Raw genomic sequence first — 21,281 nt, 5'->3', positions numbered from 1 at the left:
CCTCTAAGTGAAAACATAAGTCATACTGCAGTCTAGTTATGTGTCTCTGATAACAGAAAAGTACTAGTTCTCACAGGCATTTTGAATAATCACACACTTTTCAGTGCTTTGGTGATGGTGTTTCAGAAAGATTACAAACTAGAACATGCAACACGTGAGGAATGCAAGCACCTCCTATTGTGACTTTTAACCAAAGTCTGTAGGTCTTTAGTTAAAACGTTTGATTTGTTTCATACTTTAAGAAAATTCTGGGGAGAGAACCTAGCTAGAAACATTTGCTTTCTCCTTTCTTGTATATTTTCTATTATTTAAAAGCTTTGGTTTCAGGAGAGCAGCAGCAGACACTTTCAGCACTAGGTCTATATAGCCCAGAGCTAGCTTTGAACTGTGGAGTGCAGATCTAATTACACAGCTTGTAGCTGTGGAACTGCTACTCTCTGTATTCTAAATTACTTTTCCTAACCTATTTGCATAATTTAAAGCACAGAGATTTTGCCACTGAAATATGATTCTCTGACACAGTTAGGACAGGCTAAATTAACCCTCTTAAGACTATATTGCTTTCTCACAATGTATTTGGTAAATGCTTACCAACTTGTTGGGGGAAAACATTCAACAAGGCTTGAATGTTTTCATTTGACAACTTTTAGGTAGGGCTGGATCTTTACAAACATATTTGGTGATGTACAGAGATTACAAGTCAACATTAACCTTAAGATTGGGCACCTCTAATCAGCTAATAAAGCGACTTGGTTTTTGTAATCAGACTTGGTATCTGTCTACCTCTCACCTAGGAGTTCTTTTTATTGTCAACAATTTGTGCAATAATTTTAAACATAAAAATTTGGTCAGGTGATGATATGTGATCATGAAATACTTAAAAGTATTCATGAATTCAAGTGTGCATTGTTAGTTTAAAAGTGGTGGGAGATAAATTTTGTGAAGAAAACATGCTACATATGAAAATTAGGTATCTTTCTATAAGAATTGTACAGGGTAGGGGATAGTTATACAATGCTTGTTTCTTAGTTGCTGTTTACATAATAAGGCCTTACATCTTTCTGAATAAATAATTGCTATGAAGTCAGACATTGTCGTACAGTAGCCATATGAAAAGTGTTAAGAGATTATCAAATGTGTTCTTTAAACAGTGAATATTCTGAGGGGTTTTGTGCATTAAATCTTTATTTCTTTTAGTTTGTTTAGCATGAGAGATTTAATATGTTAAAGTAGTTCTGTATCACAGCTTCATTCCAGAAGATTAAAATCGTGTGATGGATACAATAGAGAATACTAGTAAAAGAAGGGATGGTCTGTTATGTAGGACAAAGAATCACTTCACTGAAGATCCAGATTTTGTCCCTGTCTCTGACAATTTGTCTGATGTTACAGAAGCTGAAGGTGCTGAAATAAAATTCTTCAGAAGTACATACTAATCAGAGCTTCTGAATTTTCAGAATTATGACAGAAAGCATTGATTTGATGATTAAGTGTATTGGATGCTCATGGCTTCAATGGAGTTAATAGGGGCTCTGCTTTGAGTTTATCAAGTCATGTATAGTAAGCAATATGATCTCATCTGAAGTTTCACACTTAGTGAATACACTTAACCTTAGTTTCACTTGCACAATGGGAATATGAGGAACCAATCTTTATACTTTTGTTGTTGTTGTTATGTATTTGACTTCTTGTAACAATTAGCCTTGCATCAAAAACCATTATGGAATTTTTAATTCTTGAGAGCAGGGTTTGTTCAGAGTCTGTTAGAATAAAACAAGGTAAAAAACTAGGTCTTGCTTCATTAATTGAGTATTGTCTGTTTCGCATACAAAATGTGGCAGATGATGTTTCGATGCAAGAAGGAAGATGAAATACAAACTGTGTTTGTTAAAGACCAGCTTTGTAATTTAGCACCATCCTATTTTCTACATATTTGCATGGTAGCCCAGCCAGCTATTTCAGGTCATGGTTGGCAATTCCAGGTTCCAGGGTTGGATTTTTTTATTTCTTCTGCCCAGCTACTACTCCAGGTGATGCACTTGAAACATCTCCCTGGCAGAAAAAGAGGCTATTTGGTTTTCAATTCTTGTGGAAAACCCAGCATGGAATTGCACTTGTCCTGTTTAGTTTCAGCTGCATGTAGGCAGGAGCTTTAGAAATCATTGCAGAAGTTTTATCAAGTCAGTAGCAATCCTCTGCTACCTGATATCAAAAAACATGCTTTTTAAATATTTAACCTCCCAGTTCATTGGGTAAATGGAGTAAAAGAAAATGTTGATGCTCTTTATGGCTACAGTTCATTTTTATGTATAGTATTGGATACTAGAAGGAAGTTTCCCATTAAATTTATTGACATTTATTGAGTATAATGGTTAAAGATGAACGGACCTTGGAGCCTAGAGTGCAGTGTGGCCCAAATCCATCTGTTTTCTGGTTCTTGAAGTGTCTAAACTGAGTGTCTCTTAGTATCAAAGTTCCTGAAGCTCCCAGGACTGTTTCTGAACAGATATTATGGCAGGCAGTGATAAGAAAGGAAGGTTTTAGTAGGATTTAGGTAAAAGACTCCAGCTGTTCTTTCTAGTGCTACTGACATTCACAGCAGCCTAAAGAAAAAAAAAAAAAAAAAAAGAGTTTGATTTGTGTTTTCATGGCTTTTGAATCAGTGATACTGCTGTTATAGTAATAATATTCTTGTGGACTTTTTTAACTGTGAGCATTGCACAGTAGTTTTGGTTTTAGTACAGTCCAGTACCCTGGACTCTATAATGTAATGCAGTCTGCCAGGAGTTCCATTTTTCTGGGAAATATAAATTTATTTTATTGTCTTAGTTTTGAAGGCATTTTGGTCTTTTCTAGTACCCCTCATAGCTCTGCTCCCAGTATCTGCATTTCTTGATCTCATAGGTATTTTATATATCATCTCAAGTAGATGACTGCAGGTGTGTCCAATTCTGTACCACTATTACATTGGTAAATCTTCCCTAGACCTACATAATATTTTTCCATTTTTTAGATTAATCCTCAAATCTGACGTATTTTCAAATAAAATCAAGGTGCCAAACTTCAGAAAAGGGTTCAGATCCTTTTCTACTGAGACAAACTGGTTATTGAATAGTGTGTTTTAAAGTATGTTAATTGACAGGAAAGTGTTGCAAAATAAAGCTATATAGTCATTTTAGAAATATTCAGTCGCCAAGGTTCAGCTACACGTATACTTACATTTCTGTTTGCACAATTCTCTAGGATAGTGTCAGCTATTAGATCTTACTTACCTACAGACATTCATATTGAGTTTCTGATATTTCTGAATGAGTAGAAAAATTAGATATGAATATTACTGCTTTATTCACCAGTGTACTATTTTTATAGTGAAGAAGAAATCTCAATAATAGCAAATTTTCTTCTCTGTCTTCAAAATAATATTTTCTTATCTTTTTGATGTTACTTTTTATTGTCTTAGCAAGACCAGGACATCATAGTGACAGTTGACTTCAAAATGTCAGTTCCTTATGGTTCTGCCTGATTATCACAGGAACTAAGAGGGCTTTTCTTCACACTTACAGCTTCAGGAATGGGCTCTGTACAAGCACTGCAGTTGCTGCTCATTTGCATCGTAATCAAAAGGAAGATTCTTCAGTTAAGGGCCTGGCTTTTACTGTCATCTTTTCTGTGACTAGTAGTCTGTGCTCTACTTCGTGTAACTGTAGTGACTTATGATTTTACCGCCTGTTTGTTTTTTTTTTACTGAGCTTGTTTAGTTTGAAGTTACCTCCTAATACGACTCTGTATCTTGTTTAAACAAGCCATAAAGAATTATACCCTGGTTAATTGAGAGGTTTATCAGATATAAATGCACACCTCTGTGCAGATTTACTTGCTATTTTATATGACTGTTTATATTAGTTTCTTGCAAATTTTAAAAACATTCCTGCATGCTGCTACTCTTTTAGATTTCTCCTTCTAGCCATTTAACTCTCACCCACTCCAAAAAATTCAGTCAGATCATACTTCATTTGGTCTTTGACTAGGAATTTCTAAAAGGTCAGGAGAGCCAGTAAGATATTTATAAATATTATGTCAAAGCATGCAGAAATATATTAGTCTAATAGGTTTGAACTTATTTAATATTAATGCTGTGTAAATACCATTCTCAAAGTAGCTATTTTAGATTTAATATATAAGTAGTGATTTTAAAATTAATGCAAAAATGAAATAGGAATAGAATTTAAAATGTTAAAATACAATGTAAAACCAGTCAACAAATCTATTTTGTGGTTAAATCGTAAAACTTCTTAGTGCGTATGTCACTTTTTTTTTTTTTTTAATCCCTAACCCCCCTTTCTTTTTTTCAGTAAGGAAATCAATACATCAAATGTTTTTACACTTCAGAATTTAATTATTTTCACAACATTACTTTTTAATCTATGCAGGAAAGAATCAAATGTTAATATGACTTCTTTTAACAAGGAAACAAATTAATAAACTATAAAATCAAGTTGACTTTAAAAGTGGATATTTGTTTTCAGTGAAATGCGTTGAAACCAAGTTAATAATAAGCGAGAATTCACTGAAGAAGACCTAGTGGATCTCTTAATAATAGGAAATTGTTCCTTTGAGTAGTTATGTAGTTATGTTAGTTTTATTCAAGCTTTCTAGAGAAAAAAATACAAAAAGATAAATAGGTAATCCTTAATTAATGAAGACAGAAGGGATATACAGTGTACTTCTGTTATGCAGTGGTTCTCTTACTTTTTGAAGAAATCTTAAAAAGATTTTGCCAATATGTGACATGTATCTGAGAATATTTCTACTCAGATGAAAGATAATAGCTGTAGGAGTCACAGTGTTACTAAATTGGTGATGGAGTGAGGTATCAAATATGCTAAAACAGGTAACAAGTGATTGTTCCCAGTAAGCAAATAGTTATGCACACTTGTTTCTCTTTTTATCTCTTCCCTGTATTGTTACCTGAATTAATTTTCTTGGTTTTGATTATAAACTTCTAATACATATAATTATACAACTATTATGTATACTTTTTTATAAAATTATATATACATTATAGGTTTATAAATCACAAATTTCCAAATTAAGAACAGAGACTATAACTTATACCCTAAATACCCCTACGTTCTTAATAGTGTTTCATTTACCCTAAGTCAGTTATACACGGCAAGTTGATACAAGCATGATGGTGCAAAAAGGCCAAAATTAAATCCACGATTCTCTGGATTTTGACATACCAATCTTGAAATCCATCTGGAACTATAGCGCTGTTAAAACAGAACTGTAACTCTATGGTTACATTTTCAACTGAAATGAGATAGACTTGCAAAATAGTGTTTGCCATTTACTCAAGAGCCAGGCACTCAAACTTTTCCATTTATGAGTTTTTAAGAAGAGAGAAATTGTCATACTTCATCAAAATGAAGAATTGTATGATCAAGTATGTGGGGTTAATTTAAGCAAACCCTGGTTAGTACATAGTGTTTAGGAAGACAATATAGAGTGTTTTCCATAGTGTACCTGTCCCAGCAGTATGAGGTTAACAGACACTTAAAATTTATATAACACTGGAATTAAGTGATATTTAATCATTTTTTCCCTTTCTACACCAATCAGGGGCTTACTGCGTCATTCATCTTAAATGTGCCTTGCAGTGAATCTTAATATCAGTTTAAATTGCTTCCTATTCATATCTAAAGGAATAAGTATTAATATCTCACTGCTGTCTCTTGGTTCAGATATCATATGTGGTAATAGGGATAATCAAGCGATAGGGGGGGTTCATTGGAAAATACCCAACTGTATTTCCAAAGCCCACTGCAGACATGGGTACAAATATTTTTTGATTACCGCTCAACTTAGTTGATATTATCAAGGATAATCCACAGTATTTCTAGGGTATCTTACTGAGAGATAGCATGTGATTTTAAACCCATAATCATATCTGTTAGTTTAAAATGTATGTGTTTTGCATTTGTTCGTGCTTGATTTCATCCTTCTCTCCGATTGTCCAGTGGTTTGGGAGTGCAATACCTGCCTGAGGTTCTTTATAGTAATTTTTTATTTCAGATACCTCAGAGTCCAGTCATACCATCAGGGAACTTATCACCTCACTATTTGCTTTTCTAGATCTCTTAGGATGTATCAAATAACACATCTCTTTATATAAAAGGTAGTCTCCCTACTTTGTGAACATGAACTTTTTATTGCCAACAATTGTTCCCTGTCTTTTAAAGACTAAAGAATTAAAAAAAAAAGAACCTTCTCAAAACTTCTTTGAAAATATTAAATGCAATATAGGCAAGCTCACCCTTTAATTCTTCTTAAGCAACATTAGTTTTCATCAGTATGTCATGTATTAACTATTATTCTTCATTTTTATAGCAAATATTTTGTAAGCGCTTAAAAATGTTTTCATTATTTGAATAAGATTGTCTAATGTCTCATCAGCCCTGTTTATTTCTGTCTTAAGGTGATGGTGTTTGTTCACGCTAGAAATGCCACAGTACGAACTGCTATGGGTCTTCGAGAAAAAGCAAAAAACAATGGTCATATTTGTCACTTTTTATCACCCCAAGGATCAGATTATGGTCAAGCTGAAAAACAGGTAAGTGATCATTTATATTGGTTTCTTTCTGTCCTAGAATTGATGTTTTTACAAGAAAGTCCAAGATGGGAATAGATGAAGCATTTTTTAGCTTCTGGGAAGGTATATTTTACTCTGAAGGTATGTGTGGAATGACTGAATTGAATAGAGGAAAGGAAGGAGTAATAGCAAAGGAAAAGTGCTGTTAGTTTTTTGAACAAAAGCTGATAATGGGTTGTGGTTTATGCAACTTGTACTATTTGACAGTAGTTTTCATGTAATGTGCAAGCTCAGAAAGTCCCTTAAAGACCAGTTGCTACAATCTGGGAGAGTACCTGTCTCCTGCTTTTTGCACTCTTTCCCTAAGCATCTGCTACTGTCCACTCTTTTAAGACAGAATACAGTCTTAAAGTATTAATCTGATCTAGTCTGTAAATTTGCCATCTTTCCAAAACCATCTGACTTTCCTTATCAATCAACTAATCATGAGCAATCAGAAAGAAATCTATTTGAGAGTTAAAAGTGGGAAAGCTATTTGAATCTCACAAGGTTTTAGCCCCTTAATCTGATTTTATTTAAAAAGATACATATGGATCATAAATTACTGGTATATTGAGTGGTGGCCAAGTACTTGCTAGCTGAAACTATATTTTTATGCATTCTAACACTTCTGTCTTTATATGAATTGTGTTAGTTGACCTTTTTTTTGTTTTTTTCTAATGTATAATATACAGAAGTAACTTGGTCTGCAAAAACTTCTTTTCATCTATTCAAGCAACATGCCGGTATATCTGCTGACAGAATATTTCCAAAACAATTCTTAATTCAGTGCTATATCTGGTGATATTAATTGAGGTCTAAAGATTAAACAGTTTCTTGTTAATATTCCTTGGAAAATAATGTTCTTCCTCGCTCCCCAACTAATTAGCAGAACACAGATGAGAAACTTATTCACTGTAGAAGGTTTAATGTATGTATAAGATGCCTTCTCTCACTGACAAATGTATTGATAACCTCTTAACCCCTCTGAATTAGGAATTTAGTGAGGGTTTTAGATTCTACGTCTGCCTTTAGATGTAATAAATACATTACCTTATTTTGTACCTCTGGAAAGAATGTGAAAGGATACATTCAGCCTTACTAATTATGAATGGAGCCAGATATTACAGTTGGTGAGTTCAAATTTCTGAAATGTAAAAAAAATTCTATTTCAGAGAGGATTTTTTAAAATCAGGATGAAGTGTCTTTGTTCTGTTGAGATGCTTATGAGACCGATAAAGTTTTTAAAACTAGGCTAAGTTAGAAATTGATGACCCTATATTTCATAAAATACATATTAGAAAGCCACTCTTTGTCTAGAGGATGTTGTATCTGCTGTATTATAAAAATAACATCAAACCTGAACCTGGAGATCCCATGTTTCTACTGTAACATGTAATTAAAGCTGAACTTTTTCTTATTATATCTCTTAGAACAAAATCTGAATCTCCTAGATTATTCAAAATAGTATTTTTTAATGCTAATGCAGAAAAAATGTTTTAAGCTCTTGAAAGTGTCAGTGTTTACTTAGACACTCAAAATTATTGCTAAAGAATTTATGAAAAATAATGTGCTTATTTCAGCAGTGGGAGGCAGTCCTGAAGGGCAAAGGAGTCCAGGAAGGCTGGACATTATTCAGGAAGGAAACCTTAAAGGTGTAGGAGCAAGTTGTCCCCATGTGCTGATGGACAAGCTGGCAGGGAAGACCAGCCTGGCTGAACAGAGAGCTGTTGCTGGAATAAAAAAAAAAAAAAATAACAAAACTGCCAAAAGAAAGCATTTGACCTTTGGAAGAAGGGGCAGGCCCCCTAAGGAGGACTACAAGGGTGTTGTGAGTTTATGCAGGAAGAAAGTTTGCAGGGTCAAAGCCCATCTAGAACTTAACCTGACTACTGCCATAAAAGACAATAAAAAATGTTTCTATAACATTTTTATAACAACAAGAGGAGAGCTAAGGAGAGTCTCCGTCCTTTACTGGATACAGGGAAAAACATAGTGACAAAGGATGAGGAGAACGCTGAGGTACTTAATGCCTTCTTTGCTTCTGTCTTTAATAGTAAGACCATTTGTTCTCCAGGTACCCAGCCCTTTGAGCTGGAAGACAGGGATGGGGAGCAGAACAAAGCCCCCGTAATCCAAGGGGAAATGGTCAATGACCAGCTACAGCACCTAGGCACACACAAGTCTATGGGGCTGGATGGGATCCACCCAAGCACTGGAACAGGCTGCTCAGGGAAATGATTGAGTCCCTATCCCTGGAGGTATTTAAAACACATGTAGATGTGGTGTTTAGGGACATGGTAGTAACCCTTTTCCATGAGGAAGTGAACTGTGGTTGCCAGAATTTGCTCTGTGAGGGTATCCTGATTTTGGCTAGCCTCTTTCCTGGCTGCTTTTCAGCTTGAGCAGGAAATCCTAGATTCATATTTCTGTAAAAGGCCGTATTAAAAAGCATACTAGACTGTATCAAAGGGAAGAATCAACTGTGTTTATAGTATTTCTGACTGCCTCAGAAAGTAATATGTAATATGAATGTGTTTTGATGTGATGTAATACTTCTTACTTGTGGATTTGGCAGGCAGATTACATCTCTGAGGCAGTGCATTTTATGTACCATATTGGAAAGGACAGACACGGAAAAGGAGGAGTAGGAGTTGTGCCCTAGATTGGTTATATCTGCAGCTGTGCAGAGCTCCACAGTGAAACTGGACATGTGCAGCTCCTGTTTGGTTCAAGGTCAGAGCAGGAAGGAACAGACAGGGAGGTTTTGGTTGAGATCTGGTATGGACCACCTGTCCTTGGGGAGGTAGTTGATGTGACTTATTAGGAGCTACTGGAAGAAGTCTCCTACAGGTAGGCCTTTGTTTTCATGGCAGATTTCAACCATCTTTTAGAATGGTAGCATTCTTCAGGCAACCCAAGAAGTTCATAAGCTGCATTTGGAAGCAACTTTTGAATCCAGCCAGGCACCTACTTGACTTGGGGCTCAAGCAGGGTAGAACTGGAGGCAACTGTTGCCATGAGTTGCAAGTTTGGGTGCAGTGATTAAGCTCACTGTTGAGAGGAAGGCTGTCATAGTGAACAGTGAGAGAACTGTGGTCTTTGGAAGAGCAGTCTTTGGCTTATTCAGAGAACTGTATGGTAGGATCACCTGGGAACCTTCCAGGAAGTAGACAAATGTCTCTGCTTTTACACTAAAGAAATTGATTAAATAGGGAGGAGTTGAGCTTCACTGAAAGCAGTGATTACATAGTATGATGCAGGAAGTGGAAAAGAAATTGGGAGAAAGGTAATGAAAATGAAAACTTGTACTAATAGCTTTATTAATAATAATAGAGCAATTATTTATTATATATATTTAAAGCTGTTATTATTATTAATAATAGCTTTAAATACTATTAAAAAAAATAAAAAGTAAAACTTAAATTATAACATTATAAATAAAAACTAAATGCTATTAATAAAAAAATTAAACTAAATATTGTGAAATGTACTTCTTGTTCTAAGCAAATTCCCAAAGGAATTTGAACTCTTATGTGGGGAAACTGTTCTTTCAATGTAATCATGATCTTTTTTCAGGAAAAGCTATAGATACAAGTTGAGTATGGCTTGAATGCTACACACACTTGCAAGTGTTCTTAGATCTTACAGAGGAACTTACAGCATGAAAGTGTAGTATGCAAAATTATGTAATCTTTCACAATAGAATTTAAAAACTTCTTAAAATTAGTACTTAGGAAGAATGTGAAAGATGAGGCCAAATACAGATGAAACAAAGCTGGTGATGACTGTCCTGGAATGCAAGACCAAGAAAGATGGCTGTTAATAACAGAACAAATTTATAACCAGGGACTGATAAGAGGGAAAAGCTGTGAAGATGACAGCAATGAATAAGAGAGAATTGTGTTCTCCAGTAGAGGTCACATAATGTTCTTGTGGCTGCTTTGAATCTTACAGTGACTATCAAGAGACGGAATAACTCATTAAATTCTTCCAGCGATCAGTACATGTGATATGCACATTTTACATTAATGCAAATTCACATTATTTTACTTATGCATATGAATATGATGTAGATTTTGGGGGAAAATATTATTGTTGTTATTGCTGTCATTATTATCAAAATTGTATACTCCAGTGTACTTAAGGGGTTCTTCATTAACACACATAAATAAATTAGTAATGGAAATAATAAAAATAGAGTGAAGGACTAGTCATACTGAAGTCTGTGGCAAAACATCACCAATAACCTTTCCCTGCATACTTCCATTTGTTCTCTTTCAGGACCCATTAAACAAACTAAGTTAAATTATTGTAATTATTTTTTTATTATTATTTAAATGATTTAATTATTTTGCTTACCATAAAACCTAGGTGTTTTGTTGGTTCTTAAGGCATTTTTAAGGCTCTTAAAGGAAATCTGTGTTCTCTGTTCATAGGAAAATTGTTGCTGTTTAAAATAAAAATGCATATCATGTAGCAAAATGATGATGACACAGCATATAACTTTGAGGTGTATATTTATATACAGTTTTCACAATAAGGATACTAATCAAATAAGAGATATACTCTGCCAAGGCAGCAGCCTGCGTAAACAATCATCAACCATAAAATGAGTAATATGCTAGCAACATTTTGCTGAGCAATTAAGGCTAACATAATTAAGACTTATGAGTACACCAAAGATTTCAGTGATGGGAGCATGTGGGGGGTTGTTATTAAAACAGTTGCTGTCCAGTCTAAATTTTCTTTTTCTTTCTTAGCAGTAAATATTTCTAACAGAAATTAATAAAATAACAGCAGTAGTGTATGTGCATCTTCCCCAAGGTGTTTATAATTGTGTTTTGTCACTGGAACTTTCTATACTAAAAGTTGTAAAGATTTCAAAGTGTAACAGGTAGAGACACAAGGCACAGTGAAGCCAAGCTGGATAGAAAGACGTTTTTCTTCCCTTAACTTTTTGCTCTTCCTTCAATAAGCCCATCCTGTAATTACAGACTTGAGGCTGGAATAGCACTATGTGAAGCATCTACATAAATGAACACTTCTTTCAGATGAACCTGAAAGTGTAGAGATTTTCTTCTCCACTGGTAATTTTTTTTTTCTAATACTGGAGAGATTTAGTGGCTAAAGGAAGAACTTCAGTACCACATAGGTGTATAGAGAAAGCCTACATATATAGGCGTGACTGCCACCAGGAATTATAACTGTTCAGTTTTCTACCATTAAAGCCATTTAAAAAACACCAAAACCAAAATAAAATACAAAACCCCTGTTATTACAGCCAAGTGTTGTGCTGAACAGAATGAGTCAGTTACAGAAACACTGCAGAGACTCACTAATGGATTTATAGTTTTTTTGTGGACAAGAAGGACCAGCTGTTGTGAAATGTTTATAATGTAATTTAGAGAATTGAGCAAGGCCTGAATTTTTGTTTGAGCTCCAGCAGTGACTTCTCACATATATAGCCCTGATGTGTGTCATTCTTCATGTCTAAATTGGCCTGCCTACTGCTCTAGACCAAGGATCTCATGCTGATTCTCTTAACTATTTTTTTTCACTGTGAAGTTATTACTCGTTTAAATAATAGCAAATTATTATTAAGGGTAGATCAAGCCAGTAACTTTTAATGGCAAATTTCAGGTGACCAGGATAATATCCTGGAAAGAGCATTGATACATACTCTTCCTTGGGCATTTACTGTTAAGAAACTACTGCTCTAGACAGACTTTCAGTCAGACCTGGCACAGCATATCTTACGCCTTATCCTGTAAATCAGATATATCGTATGCCATAAAGTGTGTATTAACATGTTAAAACACATGAATTGTAAGAGCTTTTCAGAGTTCTTTTTAAGATTCATTCTCAAAACACTACCAAGGGTTTTTTGTTCCCAGGTATCTTGCACCTCAACCTGTAGGTGAGCCAAATGGCACTGTGAAACTGATCTGACCTTGCAAGCATTTATTGTCCCTTCATAGTGCTTCTGGTTTCCAAACTGTACCTTTAATGAGCATGATCACATTTGAAATTTTTGATTACCAGTACAAATATGAAATATCCATGGGTCAAATTGGATCTCTGAAGAACCTCATTAGACATTCTGTCAAGTCAAAGCTTTTATAAAGAATTATCATCATTGCCTAATTTTAATCTCCTTAATAAGTGAAATGCATTTTATGTAATACTAAATTCCCAGTGCTGTACCATGTAAGTGAAAGTTCTGACAGAAGTCTAACTGGATTATCTCAATGCTGTGTGATGCAGAGTGATTAATTTAGGCTTCATAATGATAATATCATGTTTGTCTGACAAGAGCTATCTTGTATAAATGGATGTTTATTGGCACAGTTCCCAAAATTATCAGAATGCAGGCCATTCAGTCTTGCCATTTAATTTAACATGAAATTTAGCAATACCTGGCAGAGAATAACGTAAGATGATCCTTATTTTGTATTCTGTATGTAGTGTTCACTGTGATGGATGAAGAAAATGTTTAGAAACATCAGAAATCAAGTGTATGACTTACAAGAACAAGTAATGCCCAAATCATGAATATTCCAGTCTAGACACAGCAAGTGTAAGTGAAGGCTACTTGAACACTTAGGAGGAACTGAAAAACAGAATAGTGAAAAGCATTGAGTTCTTTACTGGCCTTTAAAATTTGAAGGCAGTTCTGCTAATCCTCTTAATTATCTGTCAAATGTTTTTAAATTATTTGAAATTAATTTTTAGAGAACATTTAGTCAATATTTGATGTGTAATCATTTGTTTAACATTTAATTATTTCAGAGCAAATCCTCATTTTATTTTTGTTCAACTAATAACATATCTGATATTTGGTATGCCATTATAAAAGCTATAAAAACAAAGTGAGGATATGTATTCAAATATATTAGGCTATGTTAAATGTCAAACATATATTGAAGCTCCCTATTTGTTTTATAATTATTATTTTTTTTTACTTTTAAAAATATTTGCCAATTATCTTTTGGAGAATGAAATGAAGCTCTGTATTTCTTTCATGGAATATTTTATTCAGTAGTTCTGCCTAAAGGTCAGAGACAAAATTCATGAAATTATGCGGTCCTAACAAATGATGGGTTAAAGAAAAATGTGTTCCGTATAAGGGTGATCCTCCTGTTTTAATAAATCCTAAACTGTGGAATTTAATATTAAGATCTATTTAGATGGACATTTATGGCCTATTTACAGGGAAATGTATTGTGAACAATAGAAAAATGTTGCATTCAGGGTTTTTAGTAGTATTTCTACATACTAGAGTTAAGTGTTAACTATATTAAGCTGAAATAAAAAGTTGACATAAACAGAAAACAATTTCTCTTTGGTTTTGTTTTTCCCGACCTTTAAAGTGGGGGAAACATTTGAAGTTTGATTTATATTTCCATTCTTATGACAATTACTTTTTTAAGTGTCTAGAAATTGTATTTGCACAGCTTTAGATTTGTTAGTTCTATTTTCTACTTGTAGTTCTATGTACTCCTGTACACTGTGTGTAGTCTACTAGAATTTTATAGTGGTTTTATTATGAATCAGAAAGTATAAAATACATGGTATAGATTGAATTCTGTTATCAACCATCTTTCTGAAAAGCAGTCTCTGATCCAAGCATTTCAGGTTTTTGTCTTGTCTCTTGAGCTCTATTACAGCACTGAGGTAACAAGTAACAGTTTTGTGCTATCCTGTGGAAAATGGACTTTTTTTTCTCCCTAATCTATGGGCTTGATCATATATTCTCTTTCATCTATCATGAGCATCAACTTGCTATGCAACAATACTTAGTTTTACCGTTTAGTCACTGAAAAGCTGCCTCATGAATATTTGTTCTGCTTCCAGAAGCTGTACTGTAAGTCTAGGGACTCCTAGAAGCAAAATGGGTTAGCAAACCTTTTTCTAGAACGATCTCTGAGGTTGCAAACTCAGCTGACAGAGGTGCTGATGTTTTTGTGCAGAGAACTACAAAAAAAAAAGTTTTATGTTTTTGTACACAACTATTTGTGAATTTCAAAGTTATTCAGGTTAAAATCTGTAATGGATTTCATCACTGTAAGATTTAATGCCTTTTCTTGCTAATCCTCCTTGGAAATGCTCAGATAAACTGTAGGAGAATGTGTTGCCTATAGCATCCCCTTTCAAAGTTGACAAAATTTCCTATTAGATATTAAATGTGCTTATAATATGATTAAGCTTCTTTCCTTAAATGAAGGCTATTGCATCCTCCTGCAAGGTAGTGCAGTATTTGCATTCAGTCAGTTCAGATCTTAAGATAAATACATTTTTTAAAATGTCTTCTCTATTTGTAAATACAGAAACTGAAAATCAAAGTTGTATTGCTTAAAAGAATGTTTTTAATTGCTAATTTGCTTTAAATCGGAGGGTTTTTTTTTTTATATCTTTGGTTAAAATACACTGAAAATTCTTACTCTCTGGGATACGTGTACAATAATAGGCTAATAGAGATTCCTTCATGTCAGTCTGTGACTTTGCACACTGTAATGAGTAGCTCTAATATGTTATTTGTTCTTAAGTTTGCACAGTCAGTAGTAGCATATTGTTTGTTTTTTTCCCTTTAAATGTGGCATAAATGTTTATAATATAGGCTGTATTGCTGTAAAACTAACTTAGTTCAATTTCAATGACTGTATTAAAAATCTAACACATTTAACCATTTTCCTGTGCTTTCTTAGCTATTTCTCAGATGAGAATTTGTGATCTCCTTGCCTTTCCTAAAGTTTTAACCTCATTCTGGGCAGAAAGAAACAGCAGACAGCATTCTTTTTTCCTTTCACTGTGAAAATCTCCTTCAATTAGCTCTTAGAATGTTTTAACATGAAATCCAGGTCAAAAAGAAAAAGTTTGCTTTGTCTTTTCACAGTAGTTATTAATTGATAGCTTCCTTGGGTAAGATGATTTCAATTTGAAGTCTCATTGTTACATAAAGTATATGTGGATATTGAATAGCTATGCAAATAGTAAAGAAACACATTTCAAAAGAAAACTTCAAAGCCGTTTGGGAGGGACAAACAAAAACTAAAAAAGCTCAGTATGATTGCTATATATTCACAAGTTTGGGAAACACTGCTACACTCTTACCACTTCCACTTTTAATTTTTGTCAGTGCTTGCTTTCACCATGTGTAATAAATTGCAGGGATATATTAAAAATGCGTAAAACCTATTGAGAGATAAAGCCCCCTGTTCATCATGTTTTCTTCTGTCATTTAACAGGTTCAGAGATTGGCAATATCTGAACACTTCAGCAAGAAGAAATTATAAGATAATATTAAAGTCAGCATAGTTGCTGTCTGCACTAGCCCCTTTTCAGCGCTACCTCAAAGAGCTTGATGGGCTCAGCTGTTTTCAATCCCTAGGGGTTGTTCCAGGCAAGAAATTAAAAAAGGAATGCTTAATTTACTAATGACCTGTAGGTCTTGCATTCCTTTTCCAAGATGTGCCAGTTAGTTCTTGGCTGCAATGCATAATCTTCTGCAATATGTTCACAGTGAGACTGTAAACAATAATCATATTTTTCAGGCACCTTTTCTTCATAGGAAGCACCAAACCATACTGACAAATGGTTCTGGTCGCATGCAATTTAAGTAGCTTAGCATGGATACCATATGCTGCCTAGAAAATAGTATTCAAAGCGATCCTATCTACTTAGGAATTCATTTGTCAGAAAACAGTGTAGTGACAGTAGTTATTAGTAATAAAGAGTAATGATTGAAAAGTTAATGAGAATTTGTGTTTTTATGCATGGTGCACTGACAGTGAATTCTGTTTGTACTTTGTATTTCATGGTAATTACATTATTCTCAAGCAGACAGTACTGTTCAGCGATTGACATTCTGTTAGAAACTATATTTAATTTATTTTACAGGAACTAAACAGAGTAAATTTTCCCAGGTCCGGTAAATTGTATTTGATTTTAGTTTCTTCCCTAGCATCACAGTTGGCTTTAAAAGGATCACTGCAAAAGTCACAAAGTATTATTCTTTGGGACTGTAAATGAAGGAGATAATATTGGGGGGTTTTAAGTGGTTAGCCATTGGTTTAAAGATGCAGACCATCGCAAAAAAAAACCTTTGTAGTTGCCTTTTCTGAAATAAAATTCAGAACAGAACCTGTGATTCACAGTCACCCTGTAGAATAACTGTGCTTACTTCTAGGGCTGCTTGATGAATTTTCCCTTCAGAATATCAGCATTAGCTGTCCATGTTCCTTCTGCTCCCTGAGGAGTCATGTGAATTTATTTATTTGTGTTGAAATACAGTAAATGCATAGGATAACTTTAGACTGATTTTTTTTTTAAATGAAGGATTTGACCTGTCGTAATTGAAAAATACATGTTTATAAACACCTAAAGTGATAGAAAACATCACTGCAATATGGGAAACTATCTTGCACTGTCTCTTTAAAAACATTAATAAATGCAGTTAAATAAATTCACCTGTTGCAAGAAATATGCTGTTCACTCACCTATTGATAGATTTCCTCCTGTTGACCTAGACTGTGGCAAACGTTAGATTTATTTTTTTTTATCCAAGGTGCATTTCAATGCTTGATTCAGTTTTTCATTTAGAAAACATGATTTTCTTAACAGATGGAGAAAAAGATTAAATTTCGGTTCAGTTCATATTCTTAATTTCATTTATTTTCAAAATAAGAAAGCTTTCCAGATACAGTTTAGTTTGATTATGGTTTGATGGAATTGTTGACCTATACAAAAGCTTTCCAAATACAATTTCTGTGGATTATGGTTTGATGTTTATCTATGTATGCTTACTGTTTCAGTTGTCATCCACTTCCAATTCCCCAATTACCGCAATTTAGGCAAATTTGGTTGGGCTTCTTAACTATTCCTTTAATTTATTTACACAATGTGTAGAGTAGATCAGAACTGGACAGAAGCATTTATGTACTGAAGATTGCAGTGACATCCAGTTAAAATGAATAGTGAAATAATGAGCTAAGTAAGTGCACCCTTTTCAGAATTTTAAGTAAAAGATCAATTAGAAGCAACCACTGAGAGTGAGTGAACTGAATTTGATCCCCAGTCTCCCTCAGTACATTAATACCAGATACTGAGAGCCAGAGGTGCTTTGGAGAAAACAAAACAGGTTCAAAGTAATTAAGCATAGTTTTAGAAAGTTGTAGGCGTTTTTCCAGAGAACTGGAAAGTGTTTATTGCTGTATATTTCTTATACTGGTTTAAGTTAAATTACTTGTATAGAGTAATACTGACTGTATAGAGTAATACTGACTGTATAGTCAGTCTCTGTTTGTTAGCATATCCTCTTTATGTTTTACATTATCAGCGTTTCTCGATAGTCAGAGGCCAGAAGATATGGAAGCTTTGGTATCTACATTTAGTTTTCCTTCTGGTTGCTTTGAATTCATTTTAAGCTCCTTTGAGCTGGAATTTAAAAAATTAACCGAGGTCCAGAAGAATCCCTGCATATTAGAAATCATCATCCTAGAGAAAAGCACTGTATTATATAAAATCACAAACAGCTATACTTTGGGATGTACAGATACCATTGCATACCAGCTTTATCAAAGCAAAATTCTAATTTTGCCTGAATTTTCCAAATCTCTTTTGAACAACCTAATTATTTCAGAAACCTCTTTTAATTTGAAACAAATTGTTACATCAACAAAACACCAGAGGCTGGTTACAAAACATTTCCAAAAAAAAACCATTAAAAGCTAAAATTCTTAAAAAAAATACCCAGGAGACGGATTTTGGAGTATATGGCTCATGAAAGAGCCTGCTGGAAGAATGCAGGTAGGAAGACAACAATATTAGGAGATTTGTGAAGTGCTGACGTATAGTCAAAAATACTCAATATTCACTATCCCCATCCCACCAAAGACCTTCATCCTTGGACAATATCAGTACAAGTAGATAAAAAATTAATTTTAGTCAATAAAGGTAAAAAATATGAAATGTGTAAAGCATGTAAAATTTCATGTAATTTTTTTTTACATTAAATTACAAAAAAAATGTTAAGCTTTTCGGAAAGCAAGATCTTAAACAAATTCATTTTTAGTGCTCAGGTCAGACATACTGAAAAACAGTTAACACTGAAGTAAGTTTTTTCCTGGGATGTTTCCTTCCTAAGAAATACTAACTTTACTTATTTGGTCAATCAACTTGAATAAGAAGCAAGATTTATACTGTAAGAAATCCTAAACACCCAGAAGTGCCATGTCCTAGTATTCACCATACTCCAAATGAAAAGCCATTTGAGATTAATACTGTCAACACTTCTAATGCTTTCTCAAGATTGAGATATTAAGAGAATATTAAGAACTAGGGTGATATTTCTAGAACATTTGGACACCAAATGTGCAGGATGAATTGGAATGCATTGCAGGAAGTGATTTTTTTTCAGCTTCAGACTTTTGTTGAGCAAAGTCATTCCTAACCTGTAAGGAAAACTAGAAAAACTACTATAGTCAAGCAGGACAGATCCTGTTTTGACATAGTTGCAAATGATGTGCATATGGCCTGAAAACTTTTCCAAAAAATTTGCACAAGACTTTCAGATTTGAAAGGTTTTTGGCTTAGAATTTATATTTCTTGGTATAGTTCACATAAAAAACAGTTCTGGTTAGACAATTAAACTATTCAACATCATCTTGTCTTTGCAGAAGAATATTTTGGTTTTTTTGATGATCAATAATAGGAGATATTAGCGAAGATTTTGAATATTTAATTTTCTTAAGTCAAAAGTAATGGAACTTAAACTGAGCTTACCAGTATATTATTATGAGTATTATGGTATCTTGCTTTATCTGTATTGATATCAACAATTAGCCAATCAGCCATTGGTCCATTTAGGAACATAGACCAGCAGCTTCCCTAAATACTGGAAGCTTTATCAAAGTCTTAGCAAATGTTCTAAAAAATTAGCTAATTGTATGTGTTTCCCAATAGATATGAGAGTTATGACCTCTAGTTTAGTAATTGGTGTGCTAGGGATTCCTCTCTTTTTTTTTAAGATAGACAAAAATTGTAGGAAGTTAGTTCAACACTGGCTTGTAAATTCAGAATTCTAAAATTACTCAAAAATATTGAGTACTGTTGACAAAATGGTAAAAACCTTGTAGTAGACAGCAAAAAAAAAAAAAAAGCCTTTCTAGACTCTGTAATAATAAAAGGAGCCAAAGGTCATTGCTTAAAGGATAAAAAATACTGCACATTTTCACTCTGTGAAGGTACGTCTGGTTTTGATATACATGAAACTTACAACCAAATGTGCAGTGCAGAATTCCAGTGCAATCTTTGGTAAGAGAGATCTTTTTTTCCAAGTATTGTGGTATTTATGTTTATCAGGGGCAACAATCAGAAATCCAAAAAGTCTGAAACCTTAACATCATATAGCCATGTTTTCATTTAAACTCTAGTATAGCTGAATAATTGAATAGAGTCCTAGTTGGTTTTCAGTTGAAGGATCTCATTGAAAAACATATTGAAGCTAATGGGAATGTTGGCTTTGGAGTAAGCCCTAAGGACATAAATTAATACTGCACAAAATAGTGCTTCATAGAGAAGAAGAGAACTGTTTGCAGATATGGATTTTCTGCAATCTTCTGGAACTGAAGGTAGTAAGAAAATGTGAACTCTTCCCAGTGATTCATGGGTTAAAAACACTCACACAGGTTCACCAGTATTACTTACAATTTTAATGATCCTTTAAACTCAGAAATTATTTTCTGGGCTTTTGATTCAGTAGTTACAGTGTAGTAAAAAAGTGTTTGTATGCAGTGTAGCATTGAAAACATATCTGGTTTTGTGCTCCACAGGCCTGTAGTTTCAAAACAGCTGTAATAGTTCTTTTCAGGTGTTCTCTTAGATTTTATTCCTGTGAGGGAGCATATTGCTTGAAGTAACCACGAGGACCTCTTGTCTAGGGAATATATCCAAAGTGATTGTTCTAAGGGACTTCCTTCCACCCTTTCAGAGTACTGTACAGGTCTACTATTCATTGATTCAGAATCAAGTATTAATTCTTTATTGGTTTGGTAATCATAGCCATATTTATTATTTTTTCCTGCATGGTCCGGTTCCTTTAAATTTCAGCTTTTCACACTTGTAGGAAAAATAATACTTAAATGAAAACAGAGAAATTTTTGAACTTAAAATGCTACAGAAATGGGAGGAAGGTTGCCAACAAAACTCACAACTATTAATAAACTTGTAAAAGGAAAAATAAAATGGTAATTAAGAACATAAAGAATATAGCTAGAGCATATGGGAGAAAAAGCGAGATGCTATCCACATGCAAATTCATGTTCTGTGTAGAAGTTTCATACTGTTTTCATCATGAAACAGCTAGTACTGGTAAATAGTTAAAAACTAACTTAAAAACAGTAAATAAATTATTTCAGTATGTATATATAAAATCCAGCTATCAAAAGAGCTCAACTTTTTGGCAAAATACAGGACTACAGGAGAATGATGCTATTACAGATTGAGTATGGAAATCTCTCACTGGAATTCTTTATACAAGGGTTCATGATGTTGAGGAGCAAAGTAATTTTAAAATATCTGCAAAGTATTTGTCTAGTGTGAAAATCGATGTTTCTAAGAATAAGTGAGTTGAAATGTATCACTCATAAAT

General features: G+C 33.8%; 1 protein-coding gene across 3 annotated transcripts in view; it reads left to right on the top strand.

The window, feature by feature from the left end:
- Positions 1–21,281, top strand: part of ASCC3 (activating signal cointegrator 1 complex subunit 3) — a 270,855-nt gene that overhangs the window by 130,732 nt on the left and 118,842 nt on the right. For 2 of the 3 annotated variants that reach the window (XM_057410860.1, XM_057410859.1), the window contains exon 14: positions 6,479–6,613. In XM_057410860.1, the coding sequence (XP_057266843.1) occupies positions 6,479–6,613 (135 nt within the window). Of the gene's footprint in view, positions 1–6,478; positions 6,614–7,326; positions 7,348–21,281 lie in introns of those variants that run through there. The other variant, XM_057410861.1, reaches the window with a different exon arrangement.

This window comes from Pezoporus wallicus, unplaced genomic scaffold, assembly GCF_028554395.1.
Source record: "Pezoporus wallicus isolate ANWC-B61680 ecotype Strahan unplaced genomic scaffold, APGP_CSIRO_Pwel_v1 contig_747, whole genome shotgun sequence".
In the NCBI taxonomy this organism is placed as follows: Eukaryota; Metazoa; Chordata; class Aves; order Psittaciformes; family Psittacidae; genus Pezoporus; species Pezoporus wallicus.
Note: the sequence above shows the minus strand (reverse complement) of the source record. Positions and strands in the feature narration are given on the sequence as shown.